This window comes from Hippocampus comes, unplaced genomic scaffold, assembly GCF_001891065.2.
Source record: "Hippocampus comes isolate QL1 unplaced genomic scaffold, H_comes_QL1_v1.1 scaffold260, whole genome shotgun sequence".
Classification (NCBI taxonomy): Eukaryota; Metazoa; Chordata; class Actinopteri; order Syngnathiformes; family Syngnathidae; genus Hippocampus; species Hippocampus comes.
In genome coordinates, this window is record NW_017805378.1 from 24883 (window position 1) to 39213 (window position 14331).

Consider the following 14331-nt stretch of genomic DNA (forward strand, 5'->3'; position numbering starts at 1 on the left):
CAGGATAAGAGCAAACTTAAAAACCTCTTCCACATCCACCACTCACTAAGCATCACCACATTAAAACCACAAGGAAATATTGTTTGTGAAGGTAATTGATTTTTACACTTTTTCACTCACTTTTGCTTGTTTTCTAAAAATGAATCTACATTTAAGGCATTCTCATAAGAGGACGGTGAACACTTGTCAAGTGAGATTCATCAACAATTTTCCATAGCAATTTATGTAACATCGTACTTTTGTATTTGTCAATATTGTAGACTTACAGCTGGTATTCAAAATATGTAATCCAAGCCTGTAAAAAGGAAACGAGTCTTAATGGGGAGAAATCTTGGGACTTTTCACTGCTTTCCCTTTGTCCAATAGTCATTTAGGTGGCGTGTAGATTTAAAAATGACGAGCAGTTTCTCAGCTGTGCTCGCTCTCAAAATGGCTTCTCGAGCGCACGCACACACAATGCAGCGCGCTTGTGCTTCAGATTTGGTGGGTGAGCTCCTATCTCATTCGGGAGGAAGGAAGGGAAATTCTCGACGTTTCCACACTCCAAACGGGGCGTTTTTAGCTAAACGTGTCATTTTGACAGGAATGGACTGAAACAACCGAAGTAAATTGACGAAGAATCGAGGTAAGAAAGAAATAAAAGATGGCGACGGTTGCAGCTCACTGACTCACTCCCTAAGCGGAAGGCGGTAATCTGAGATCTGTGGCGGGGGTTGCCATAGCAACACGCGGGCTCAGCAAACCCCCTCTGTGTTTCCATATTAGGTCATGGGAAGTCTACAGCGGCTCCGTTGTGGGCCAAGGTGGAAAAAACAACCTCGAAAATAATGTCAGCGGAGGCCAGAAAACACAAGTAAAACGCGATTAAAACAAAATGTATGCGCTCGTTTGGCGTGTCTGGGCGCGACTTAAAAGTTCTTGTCTATTGTATTTGTGTGACTTTCCGAGCATGTGTCAGGGGCCTGTTTTTCCAGCTCGCCGTGTTTATTTTGGGCATTCCGCCATGAAGCAGGTCACGGGGCTGTCGTTTCTCCGAGCTTTGAACGACCCTCCCCCCGTCATCTTTCTCCTGACTTGCGCGCACGCGCACACACACACACACACACACACACACACACACACACACACACACAGCTAGCCAAGAAGAAGCTTGTGTACCCAAGGTGAACGTTTTATTATAGGAGCGAGCAGTTGTTAGACACTTATTGTCCGTAGGCTTTGAAAAAAAAAACGCCCATTAGTGCTGCGCCATTCAACATTGTGGAATGTTCTAGTGCGGATTGGGCTGCAGCCCTGCCCCACTATATCGACTTGGACAGTTGCCTCCCTGCGCGGTGAACAAAAGCTGGTCTCTGTTCACCATTTTGACAAAAAAGACCCGTGGACTACCACTCCCTTTTTATCGATAAGTAGTTGGTCACAGAGATGTTATCATTTGTTACCCCCCCCCACCCCCCTTTTGATTGTTAAGCCTTTTCGACGGTTTGTCATTTGAATTTCTTAGCCTTAAAATTGCTTTTGAAGAAATGCAGATTGCTATTCTATAGTTTGTTTCTTGTAGCTTTTATATGCTAGCTTTTGCGAATGTAATTGTATTGCAGTACTGTATCGGACTGATATTTGAAATAAACTTGTGGGAGGACCAGTAAGTACTCGTTGCTCTTTTTATTCCACTTTTACTTGTTATGTTTGCTCCATATAAACAGACTTCACTAATGTTCGATCATTTTTTATTTAAACCTACCAAACTGGTTGAATTTCAGTACCTAAGCATGACCGCTAAGGACAAGAAAATAGCTTGTCAAATTCGTCTCTTCCTTAAAGGGACAGCTTGACAAAATATGAACAACCCTTACTCCCATGGAAAAACCTCCTATCCCACTAGTATTCCAAAAATCTATTCAGATAGCTTGATGGGGCACCACACAGGATTGCAATTTTTTTTAAAACAAGAAAAAGCACGACAAAGTCAACGAGGTGTTCAAATGCCTTGATTCGACTTTTCTGGATTACCGTGACCTGGATGATTTGAGAAACAACACTGACATAAAGAAAAACCACATTTCAGCAAAACAATAGGGTAACGTGACAGTAAGTTTAGTCACTTCTGCCATTAGAGTCATGATGTGAAAACTCACAATGTCCAGAGGCAGACAGTGATACTAGCACTGTATTTAGAAGATCACAATGTCCAGTAATTTGGTTTTGCTATCTTATCTGTAAAAAACAAACTAAAATTAGCTTTATCTTAAACGTACTCCTCCAGCCGTCTTGCTCCTGTCAGAGGCTTTACAAACAGTGCTGACAGGTTAATGTCATCACACGCTGCTGTTCTCACACACTGCTGAAAAAAAGATTATATTAGATGTGCTGCTCATGTCAAATCACAAGACAGTCTTAGAAATCGATTATTTAGATACAGGAGTTGCATTTTCTCACCATGAGCCCCATGTACCTTTAAATGGTTTAAATGGTGCTCACATTAGAAAAGCAATATGGAAACAAATACTGCGAGTGTGTATTGAACCCAAATTTAGAGGCCACGGATGGTCGCATTTTTGTGCCTTAGGGCCAGGTTTCATTTTTAGAAGGGACTTGATGGGTCAGACCTGATGTAAACTGGTTTGTAAAACAGTTAATTTTAACAAAACAATTCATGATCGTTCTAAGATTATTGAAATTGCTGTCTTTACTCACGACTGTTTTTAAAAGAACTGCCGCTATTACAAAGTACACAAAAGATCAAATATCAACAGAACTATTCATATAAATATTGAAAATTAAACATAAATCACTCAATAAAATCTTCATAAATAAAATGTACTAGATTCATTGCTTTAATCTCTCAAAATAAAAAAGGAACAATTTAATTACTATTAAGTAACCCATTATGTAATAAAATATATATTTTTTAAATCTGTTCACTCTTAGGCGGCATGGTGGGCAACTGGTTAGCATGTCTAAGTCACAGTGCAGAGGTGCAGGGTTCGATTCCGGTTCCCCCCTTGCCTGTGTGGGTTTTCTCCGGGTACTTCGGTTTCCTCCCACATTCCAAAAACATGCATGGCAGACTATTGGAGCACTCTAAATTGTCCCTAGGTGTGATTGTGAGCGCAAATGGTTGTTCGTCTTTGTATGCCCTGCGATTGGCTGGCAACCAGTTCAGGGTGTCCCCCGCCTACTGCCCGAAGACAGCTGGGATAGACTCCAGCACGCCCGCGACCCTCGTGAGGATAAGCGGATTAGAAAATGGAAGGATGGACGTTCGCTATGAACCTTCGTGATGATAAGTGGCTTAGATAATGGAGGGATGTACGCTATTATATCATTAGTTCATGAATAAAGCATCTGTCATTACATTATTGACAACAAATAAATGATTTAATGATATAAATTAATTAAAAACTATATCAACTTTAGGAGGCAAAATGGCTAATTAAATGCTAAAACTATTACAGGACTGGAAGAAAGAACGGAGTAGACCCTATGTGGCCCACCGGCCCTGTTCGCATATACACTTGCGCTAATTTCCTTAATTTATTAATGAAAAAAAAGCTTATAGATTAAGCAAATACACTTCATGTATAATTACATGTTTTGGAACTTTTCACAAGAGTTGTTTTTACTAAACGCATGTGAGGTTGGTTGTGAGCATTTGTACAAAAAGCTCAAACAGAGCCAAATGGTTGAATGCGATATAAGATTGTGTTCTTGGGAAACATTGTTGTGTTTCTCGACTGCATGTAAAAACAGGCATCTGGCAGAAAGTAAGAAACTCAGTACAAAAAAAAAAAAAAAAAAAAGGCGTTCCCGCCCAATGCAATCAAAGAAGGAGGCGCAGCGTGCGCTTGCCGGTCATATGCACAAGTCGCTGTACACCGGCACGCAGGGTAAAATTGCGAGGGGTCATCTGTAGTCGGGTAGACAGGAACGGGAAGTGGTAAGCAGTCACAAGTGCTCAAAGATGAGACTCGCATTGAAATCAAGCTGAGACCTGTCCATGTGTTGATTTCGCAGCCTTTCTTTGCCATGCATGCTTTTGAATGAGGGAGTAGCCAGGTCCTGTGAGAATCTTTTTTTACAAGCAGGATGACACAAAATAAAGATGCCGGCGGTTGTAACGGCAGCGGCGGGGAGGGCGAGGAACTCAAGATAGTCATTGTGGGAGATGGAGGCTGTGGGAAAACGTCTCTTCTCATGGTGTATGCCAAAGATTACTTTCCGGAGGTAAGAGGCTCATAGCGTGTTTGCCCTATCTGGTCACTGACAAATAGTGACAATTTTCATCTCATGACGGGCATTTAAGTCCCCAAATCTGATCATGATGTCAATAGTAATGGTTCTCCATTTGCAATAGAAATATGCTCCCACGGTGTTTGAAAAATACACCACCTCTGTGGTCCTTCGAGGAAAAGAAGTGAAGCTCACCGTGTGTGACACAGCAGGTAAGACATTTTCAAGACATTTTGGAACATGGTTTCGTTCCCTGGAAAACAGCACTCCGTCATACTGTACATTACAAAAACATACAGTAAAGACATGAATAGAATCTAAAATCAATTCAACAGTTTTGACTCTTGTTTTTGGCCTTGTTTGGCCACCTCAAGAATAACAGACAAGAATAATAATTGGAGACGGTCACTCCAAAGTAAGATGCAGTAATATTAGTCATTCTTTGCGGTGGATAAAGAATCTATAATTTTACGCATTGTAAAATTATGTCTGCATGTGTTGCTCTACCATTTGTGTTTACCCTTTCATGCACCAATAATGATAACCTGTAACCGGTCCACTGCAGTAACCGCTGTCCCCGAAAGGGTTAAACTATCCACCCATCAATACGTACATAATTATTACGTTGATGCTAATTTCTAGTAGCCTGTCTATGGCGTTTCACAATATATGATAGCAGTTAAGCAAGCAGGCTTTCATTACTCAGCTCAATTTTATTCATAGAGCACTTTAAAAACAAACTGCAGCCATGTATCATAAATCTGCTGATTTTTTTCCCCCCCCTCCATTTTATAAACGGTAATATCGATGGATTAAATTGGCCGGCCAATTAATTAGTTGGTCCGATCGCATATAAGGGAGAGAAGTGGCGTCAAAGTTGGCGTCACAGCATCATTTGCGTAATAGGATCAGTTACGTCCACTATGACTTTTTCTGAGCTGAATCATACCAGAATTAAGAAGGGTTCGTCGAAGAAGAAATCTTTTCGGCCAAGATCTTAAAAATAAATAAATAAAACCATTGAAACATTTATAAGAATGAATATAATTATAGTGAAAATATGCTTCAATTTGCCTTTGTCAATTATTTTCCCTACATGAGCTTTTTTCAAAAAAAATTATTTTTGGTATTACTGTTATAATAAAATACTAAATTAAAACAAAAGCATTTTCCCAAAAAATAATACATTTAATAAAAACTCACAAACTCGCACTGAAAACGAATTGAAAAACAAACAAAAAAAAAGACAATTCAAGACAAATAAAAAACTCCCTGTAATGTGAAAAACTAAAAACAATTCCAACCCTGCTTGGATATTAACCATTCCCACTCGTAGATTCTGTTATATTGGTCGTCCTGACAGAAACATAGAACAGAAAGAGAAACGAGACGAGACATTGTTTTGTACGAAGGCAATCCGATCGCCTTTTGGTGACCTTATGTGAAGTGTTATTGGCTTCACACCATAAAGGCAAATGGGCAATAGACCTTCAGTCAATTTTCTGTAAGACAATACGAGTGGACATCTTATCTGCCTGTTGTAAATTGTCATGCACAGAGGGCCTTACATCATTGCAAAGAGGAAGTCGAAGCCAGGATGTGGTTTTCGTCTGCATCTATAGTACGTAACGTTCTAACATGTGCGCCCGGCCTGCCTGCCTGTCATCCGATCTCCGCGTGTGGTCTGCTGGTTTCCGAGCTCGCTTGCATCCCTTTTGGGCAATTCGCTGTCACGTTTGTGCTTCCAGGCCAGGAGGACTACGACCGTCTGCGACCGCTTTCGTACCAGCAGGCCCATCTCATTCTGGTCTGCTTTGACGTGACCAACCCCACCAGTTTTGACAATGTGACCATCAAGGTAAAAGATGCAAATCACGGCATGACAATGGGAAAAGTATGTTTGCGTGCTTGTGTTTACTCTTCAAACGGGAATTGCAAGTTTGGAGTGCCACGCATTCTTTTGACTCATGATTAACTTAACGGTGTGCTGCTTTTGGTGCGGACTTTGAGCTGAAAACCAGATTGGGAAGCCACTTCCTCCTCTCGTGTCTGGATGCACTGTCGGAAAAAAAAAAGGTGCTAAATTTGTAACTTTGCTCGTCACTGGGGCTGTGCCATCTCAAATCAGGGGGAGCATTATTCATGTGTGTTAATATGACACAAAAAAAAAAGGTCACCTTGTTTAGAAGTTTACTAGTACCCAGGCACCTCGATAACAATAGTTTATGCTATGCATCATGCCGCCAATGCATTAGGAAGGCCAACTTCAAAATCAAGCATACCCAATCAAATACAATATTTTATGGACATCAATGCTTCGGCAAGCTTTTATTTTGGAGTTGTTCCCAGTAGCGTGTCGCGGCACAATGGCTGACTTGACTCATCTTCTAAACCCTGAGGCATTCCCATCACAAACTGGCGGTACTTACGAACAACATGAACGACAAGACGGAATTCTGAAATAACGTTCATTTGCCGATTAAGGGCGCTAAAAAAAAAAACGCAACATAACTACGCTGCGATTAAGGGTGCTAAAAAACCTGATTTAAATACGCTGACACTGTATTCTACGGCGCCTGTTGCCACCGTTTCGCTACGGTCGCACTAGCGGCTAGCGGCGCTCGGGAGAGCCGTCGGATTACTTTTCAAAGGCACTTTATTCGGCGTGCATGACTCTGCGCACTTTGTTGCTAACAGTATGACACAGATCCCGTTCCTACTGATCACTTTTGAACAAATCTAGCTTACTCAAATGTGCTGTTTTAGCCGGTGAAGTCGCTACTGTGATTGTGACGTCATTTCGCAAGCAAGTGGCACGTTCGCGAGCTAGCACAATGCAGTGGTTAGCTTGGCATGCTCATTTCAACACCTCAACAGCAACACTCAACACAATAAAATAAAAGTATTACTGTGAAGCTACACCTATTGGCACCATGCAACTCACAAATTCATCTCCAGCGGTGCCTTGAGATAAAAATATTTTTTGAGATACAACATGTCTTTCGGATGAGTTTTGCTTTGACTTGCGGGCGTAAATTTGCGATACGAGCCCTATTTGTTGGCAGTCCAGGCAACACAACTCACTTGAATAATTCTTCAAAAAAGAGGCTTCAAGCTGTTTATTACCACTTGCAACAGAAGTTTACTGTCAAACTAAACACAAATGAAAGAGAATCACACTTTGTATTGAAACCAACCCAATAGCTTTACCTTATGTATGTTGCACATAGAGCATATTTGACAATAAAGTTGACTTGAATTGACTAAATAAGTCTGTTTAGCTTAATGCTAACAAAATGCCATAGAATGACTTACAAATAACATCGGCATAGCAGGGAGAGACAATAGAAGGATACTCACAGGCATATGTTCTTTGTCCTCTGCGAAGAACGTCAAATTACCGCAGCTTATTGAGAAACTGACTGTCTCCGGCCAAGGTGCTCATAGCAGATGGAGCAGCACACTATCAATTGAATCGAAACAAACAAACAAACAAAAAAAAAAAGTCACCGAAACTGTTGAATCATTTCCATTCTATTTAGTTATGCCATTATTATGTATTTTTATAAAGTACAATACGGCAGAGTGCTATTTTTCTTTAAAAAGACAACACACACACACACACACACACACACACACACACACACGGAATCTAAAACCGTTGTCGGATTTTTGGGTAAAGACCATTGTATTGAGCATACTTTTCTTCCATTCCCTTACAACAGGAATGGAAGAACATACCTTAGGGATTACTGCCATCTAGGGGTCGTCCTAGCATCCATCACTGCTAATCACTATGGATCAGCGAACCCGTGTTTATCATGGGGGGATACGTACGATACAACTGCGAATGGCGAAAATCCGCAAATAATTGACGCTCGCTTATAACTGCCATAATTAACAAAATCAAAAATTCTGGTATCACAATTTTTTTAAACTGTGAATAAGCAGGGTTCCACTGTAAAAACGGATGTCCACTAGCTTAATGCGAACATAATAATGTGAAATGCTATGAATGGACTAAATCTTCCTTTTCTTTTGCATTGAAAAATGATCTATTTATATTATTACACAACAAGGGGTAGGACTAGATAAGTTGTATACTTCTTCCTACTCCTTTGAACATATAACGGTGATGATGTTTGTTTTATTTACTTTTTATTTTTATTCTTATTTTTCCTTTTGTAATTTTGTTTGCCTTTTGTCAATTGTTGTTGTATTTTATGTTCAATAAACAATTAACTAACTAACTAACTAATCAGCATCACTTTTATGCTAATTTTAAACCTAGCAAAAACAGTGACACAGGCATGCATTTATGTTTGCAGTTTCAGTTTCCCAAATATGTTTTAAGTGTGGTTAAGGGGTAAAAAAAAAAAAAAAAATTACGGAAAAATACTGGTGGGTCTGAAACTCGTTCAATGGGGTTCACACTATGCCCCAGAATGCCTGTTGGTGTCATTGAAGACTCAAAATTGTGTGCAGGCATGAATGTGAGTGTCAATCCCGGTTTGTCTACACGCGCCGTGTGATTGAGTTGCACCCAAAAAGTCAAAATGTGCCAATGTGCTCAGTGGCACCCGGAGGTGAAGCACTTCTGTCAGGACGTCCCGGTCATCCTGATTGGCTGCAAGACCGACCTCAGGAAGGACAAAGAGTGCAGCAGGAGGCTGAAGGCCGTCAACCAGGCTCCCGTAACGTACACGCAGGTGAGGACCACATGACAGCCATCTGCACTGGCCAAACATCGGGCTAAATTTACAAGACAAATGACGGAATGTGAAAAGTGAGAGTAGATTGTCAAGCGCCCTGGAATATTTGTTGTATTTTGCTATTTTCTCTCTGAGATGGGTTCATTCAAGTGCATTTATTTGTCTTTTTAAAATGTCGATTGTAAATAATTAAACAGTAATGGTTAAAAAAAAAAGTCAAACAATTAACATTTCTGTATTAATTTATTCAGTAATTGCCAAATTAATTCTAAGAAAATGAGTTTGAAATATGCAAATGAAACTGATTTGTTATTATTCAAATACATTTTTTATTCATACACAATGAAATAATCGTTTAATGGATTTTAAAAAATATAGAATACAAATACCATTTTGTTCAAGCAATTTTACATTTTTATGATGAATTTGATAATCAGTCATAATTGTAATTATATGACAATGAATTATTAATATGAAATAATGTCATTAATATATTTGCATGTATTTTATCCAATTATCTAAATAAATGTTTCATTGTTTTTGTTTTGTTTTGTTTAAAAACTAGTAAAATGAACAACTTGCCACGGACATTAGACATTATTTTATTAACCAAATTATGAATACATTCGTGATCTATTAGACCATTCAAAATGCATTATTTTGTTTAAATGAGTTAGTTTACACATATTAAAAATTAATGAAAAACTTGTTTACTGGAATAATTGTTAAAAAAATCACTTATACATCAACATTTCATCAATTTAGTATTTATTTGATGAAGGAATTGGCGATTAAATTGTTTCACTGAAATAAAGCGTGAATGATTTCAACCCCATTTACAAATGAATCCTAACTAAAATACAAATGCAAATGAATGATGCAAAAAAAAAAACAATTGTATGGGTTCGAACCTGATCTGCGGGAGGAAGGCCCCTGGTGGCCCCAAGTGGGATTGCCTGCCAATCTCCTCGGTTCTAATTTGGTCCTGTTTGCTGGAGGACGCAGGGCATGGCCGCCCGGGAGCGGATGAACGCCGAGCTCTACCTGGAGTGTTCGGCCAAGTACCAGGAGAACGTGGACGACGTGTTCAGGGAGGCCACCAAGAAGGCTTTGGCCTTCCGCCGCAAGCAAAACCACTACAAACGCAAGAGGAATTGTGCCCTCCTATGACCGCGACACATTTTGGTTGGTTAGTCAGACGTGGTTTTGTCTTAAGCTTAAAACTTAATTTAAATGTACAAATACAACCAAACTGTACCTAGAAAATGCACTGCGCCACATGTTTGAAAAAATGTTGGAGCCACGTTGTTACGCAGTTGGGAGATTTGAATGTTTCTTTTGCATACCACTAGAGGGAGCAGCGTACCACACTTCGAGTATCACTCGAAGCCTTTGAATCCATTATGTCCGACTGTAATTTAAATATTCGTCTCGGGCTTTATTCTTGGTAAATTACGTATTTCTTCGTGAAGTGTTACAATGTTAGGGTCTTTCTGTTTTTTGATAAATATTTCAGCCAACACGCTCCTTTTAGTATTGTGGTACACGGTCTACAAAATTGAAATTCACCGACTAATGGCGACCACACTTGTTGATGGCTTCAAGCTAAGTGCTAAGCTAACGGAGAGGGGCGTGGCCACTCAGCATGCAGTCGGGTCATCAGCAGTTGCTACGGAAAGACTGATAGAGTGACAGAAATACATACAGTTGGATGTCCTTATAAATCTTAACGGATTGAACACCCTTTGGGATTTTTGCCGTTCAGCTCCTTGTTGTCAAACAGCAAATTGTGATCCAAGTACTGAAAAATTGAACAACTGGAAATGTCCAATCAAAACCACGTCAAATTAAGTTCACCCTAAGATGTTAACGTGCATTTTAGGTTTATCCTGAAATTTCATCCCAAATCGCGGTATGCTGAACTTGAGTACTGTTGTGTATATGTTGCTTCTCATTATGAAAAATATTTTCATTTTCTGTTTTTTTTTAAATTAAAAATGATTGTGGTATTTTGACCCCGCTACTGAAGCACAATGCCAAATAGGACTCACATCCTGAGTTTAGGTGAGTATATGCTCAATATTCTAGCTGGAAATGACTCAAGAAAGTTTCAAAAGATATTAATGTGAGATGATTATGTCAAGAGGTCATTCAAAATACCCACCCCCATTTTTTTTATATTACAACGTTTTTTACGATATGCTATCTTTTGCACCATTCTGAGGGGAAACCGATAAGTCATAATAAGATTGGTTGCACCTGTATTGCGAAAGCACCTCATATTAAAAAATAAATATGTTCTAAGAAATATCATCACGTTTTTTTTTTTTTGTGCTATCCATTCAAACATTTTTGGGGACATTGTATATTGGAAATACCAAGAAAAACTAAAACTAATACTAAAAGTAATTTAAAACTAAACAAAAATGAAGCATTTTTTGAAAAGCAATCAAAAATAAAAACGAATGAAATATATTCTGTATCTGGTGGCGAAATGGGAACAACATGGTCTATCACCAACCTATGAAAATTCAGTGGTAAAGTCATAATTCCAGTACTTACATACAGGTATTTGTAGCAGAGTGACTTTTGAGGCCACGAATATGGAAATAAAACAGCAACTCGTGTGAGAAAAGGTGAACTCCAACCGTCCTTAATTTCCTCCAACCATCCAGGGATAGACAATGGACTGGTCGCCGGACAATGTCTGGGCACATTATGGACAAACAAATGAGTGGCTGCCAATCAGTCACAAATTAAGAAACAAGCATTCACATTCATACCTGAAGAAAATTAAAAGTCTTCAAATGCAAAAATCCACACAAGTAGGCCGCTGTGGAGATTCAAACCCAGAACTTCTGACTGCTGCTGACGTGGTAACGAGGGCAAATGCCACCTCAGTTTGATGATCCCTAAAATGATGTACTTCATCCCAATGAAAAGAGATGGATCCTTGAAGTGATTTTTCAGTTAGAAATGTTTAATTTGTTGATTGCAATTATGAGAATCAATTGCGTCGTCCCTTCCTTGTCCTGGCTGTATGTGACAGCGTTTTACAATACTGCCACTACAAGGGGTGGCGTTTGATACCAAAAAGAAAAACAAAACAAATTGTGCAACACGACAAAATAATAATACGTCCAAAGTGGTGAACCCCTGTGCAGAATTAAAACAGAAACACATGAAAGGTCATTCGTGCCAAGAACATTGAATTGTTAAGTCCGAGATCCTTCATTGCGTCCACAGAAATGAGTTTGATGGAAATGTTTAGGAACAAGTAGAGTACAGTGAACCTCCAAAACATACAAAAATCCGATAGCGAGTGGCAACCCTGAAAAGGGGTTAGAATTACCTACAGTTGCCACAAGATGGCGACAAAGCACAGCTTCACTATAAATGACGTTCCTCAACTTCAACATTCAGTGATACCTTATTTTCCAATTTTTTTTTTCTGGCAGGTCACTCCGCCACGAGATGGCAACAGCAAATTTCACAACATCCGGCCACAGTCAGTTCACAGGGTTATTTCGCAGTAAAAGTACATGTAGGCATCTCTTGTTCTGTGCTATTTATATATTTTTTTAATTGTTTTTGCCAAATTTATTGTTTCTAACCATGGGGTTTAAGCGAGTGCTGAGAAGAGGTAGTGGATATTGTCCCATTAAATTAAAGCTTGAAATCATGCCGAAATTCATTGAGCGACCCCGCAATGACCCGTTGGGATACATTCCAGCCACCAGGCTGCATTTTTCACTTTGCAGAGACATTTATTTAAGTGAAGCTGTCAACGAAATATTTTTTTTTACATTCTATATTGTTATTCAGTACAACATTGAGTCGTGCTATTTTTCTCATAAATAAAAAATTACAAAAAAAAAAAAACGTGGCTATCTTGGTTGCGAGGGTGGGTCGTGGGGTGAAAGAAATTTAAGGCATTTCTAATTAATTCAATAAGGAAAGCTTATCTGAGTATGTTAAAGCGTGACAAGTTATCAGAGTACAACGCGAACTGTTTTAATGTGATAATGATTTTTCCGTTGTGGCAGCAATAAACTTCTATATGATAGGGAGTGAGACCTAGTGCAGAGAGAAAAAATAATAATCCCCAACAAAATTTATAAACAAAAAAAAAAAAAAAACCTAACAAAAAAATGCATCGAGTAAATTAAAAAAAATTGTTAAGGTTTATGCGAGTTATGTCCCCCCCCCAAAAAAAAAGCAAATATGTGGGGGTTCACTGTATTCTCTGGGAAGAGACAGTCTAGTAGATCTAGGTCTAGGTGCGAAATCAGGAACTGCAGTAACACACGAACGAACCACAAAGAGTGGACATGACAAACTTCGTGCGCGCCAAAGGCAAAGTGGATCCCTCTCGTAGTTGCATATGCGTAGATTAGTGCACAACAAACAGTCAATTGTGTGGTTTGCGTGCACAGGATGGAGCAGCAAAGTGGACGTCAGCGAGAACCTGCGCCCGGGACTTGAAATCTCGCGGCGCATGGGCGGGTGCTGCCGTCAACACCTGAGAGAAAGAGCGAGAGAATCCACAGACGCCTGCGTGCTAAATCCGGCCGGCCGTTTGTTGACTTCCCAAAAAGACCAAAAAAAAAAAATCCAAGTGTGTGAGGAGTGTCTCAGTCGCTTCTTTTCACATTGTCCTGCTTGTTGTGCACCTTTTGGTGGACCACTTTTAACGTGGTCAGGAAGTTACCCAGGAACAGGACCAGGAATGTAAGAGCCAGCATGAACACCTGAAACATAAATTCAGGAAGATTGAGGCAAAAACAAAAAACACATCAATTGCGCCCCTTTGTTTGGAAAAACAAATTCGCTGTCCATCCCCTCGACACTGAATTTCATTCAAATTTCTACAATGACACATACACAAAATTGGATGGACACATTCATCCTAAGAAGAAGGGACCCATGGCCCGAAAATTGAACAGGAAGTTGACCATTTTGGTTTGGAGTTAGGAAAATTATGCCATCACGGCTGGTTATCCATCGACACAACATTGGGTCTGTCATCAGACGTCGCATGAAAAAATCTCAAGGACCCGTCCCAAAAATGAAACAAAGTCCGCCATTTTGGTGTGAAGCAGCCATTTTGGGAAACATTTCAGCATCCTTTTGACAAAGTTGGCATAGGAAATTGTCACAAATGAGCCCCAATTGGAAGCGGGCGTGAGCAGTGAAGTGAAAAGTGAGCCTCACCTGCCACTCCTTGCAGTCGTCGTGTCCCGCCAAGGAAAACAAGGTCACCGAATTATACAGCTGCCAAAACTGAAATGGAAAAAAAAGGTGCAAATGTCATGTCCTTTCAGTCAGGTGATTATGGTCTTAAAAAAAAAAAAAAAAAAAAAAAGTGCATACCAGTGGCGAAAAA

The 14331-nt window shown here is 39.7% G+C and overlaps 2 protein-coding genes and 1 long non-coding RNA gene across 8 annotated transcripts in view; 1 reads left to right on the plus strand and 2 right to left on the minus strand.

Moving 5' to 3' along the window:
- Positions 1-3: 3 nt before the first annotated feature.
- Positions 4-11255, plus strand: rhof (ras homolog family member F). Of its 5 annotated transcripts, none has more exons than XM_019872173.1 (6): positions 4-91; positions 4089-4227; positions 4358-4445; positions 5982-6091; positions 8808-8942; positions 9944-11255. In XM_019872173.1, the coding sequence occupies exons 2-6, from the start codon at positions 4090-4092 to the stop codon at positions 10205-10207; spliced, it is 735 nt and encodes a 244-aa protein (XP_019727732.1). In that variant the 5' UTR covers positions 4-91; position 4089; the 3' UTR covers positions 10208-11255. The 5 variants fall into 5 exon arrangements, with proteins under 5 accessions (XP_019727732.1, XP_019727730.1, XP_019727729.1 ...); XM_019872171.1 differs by lacking the exon at positions 4-91 and adding an exon at positions 3820-3940; XM_019872172.1 differs by lacking the exon at positions 4-91 and adding an exon at positions 3841-3940 and having other exon boundaries at positions 4086-4227.
- On the minus strand, positions 6147-8254 carry LOC109517177 (uncharacterized). Its single transcript, XR_002168498.1, has 2 exons — positions 7594-8254; positions 6147-6291 (listed from the first exon to the last, which is right to left on the minus strand). It is a non-coding gene; the product is annotated as an uncharacterized LOC109517177 (long non-coding RNA).
- Positions 11256-11904: 649 nt separating the features above from the next.
- Positions 11905-14331, minus strand: part of tmem120b (transmembrane protein 120B) — a 7141-nt gene continuing 4714 nt past the window's right edge. The window contains exons 11-12 of one of the 2 annotated variants that reach the window (XM_019872227.1): positions 14160-14247; positions 11905-13696 (exon numbers count right to left, since the gene is read on the minus strand). In XM_019872227.1, the coding sequence (XP_019727786.1) occupies positions 13580-13696; positions 14160-14247 (205 nt within the window). In that variant the 3' untranslated portion in view covers positions 11905-13579. The remainder of the gene's footprint in view (positions 13697-14159; positions 14248-14331) is intronic. The other variant, XM_019872226.1, reaches the window with a different exon arrangement.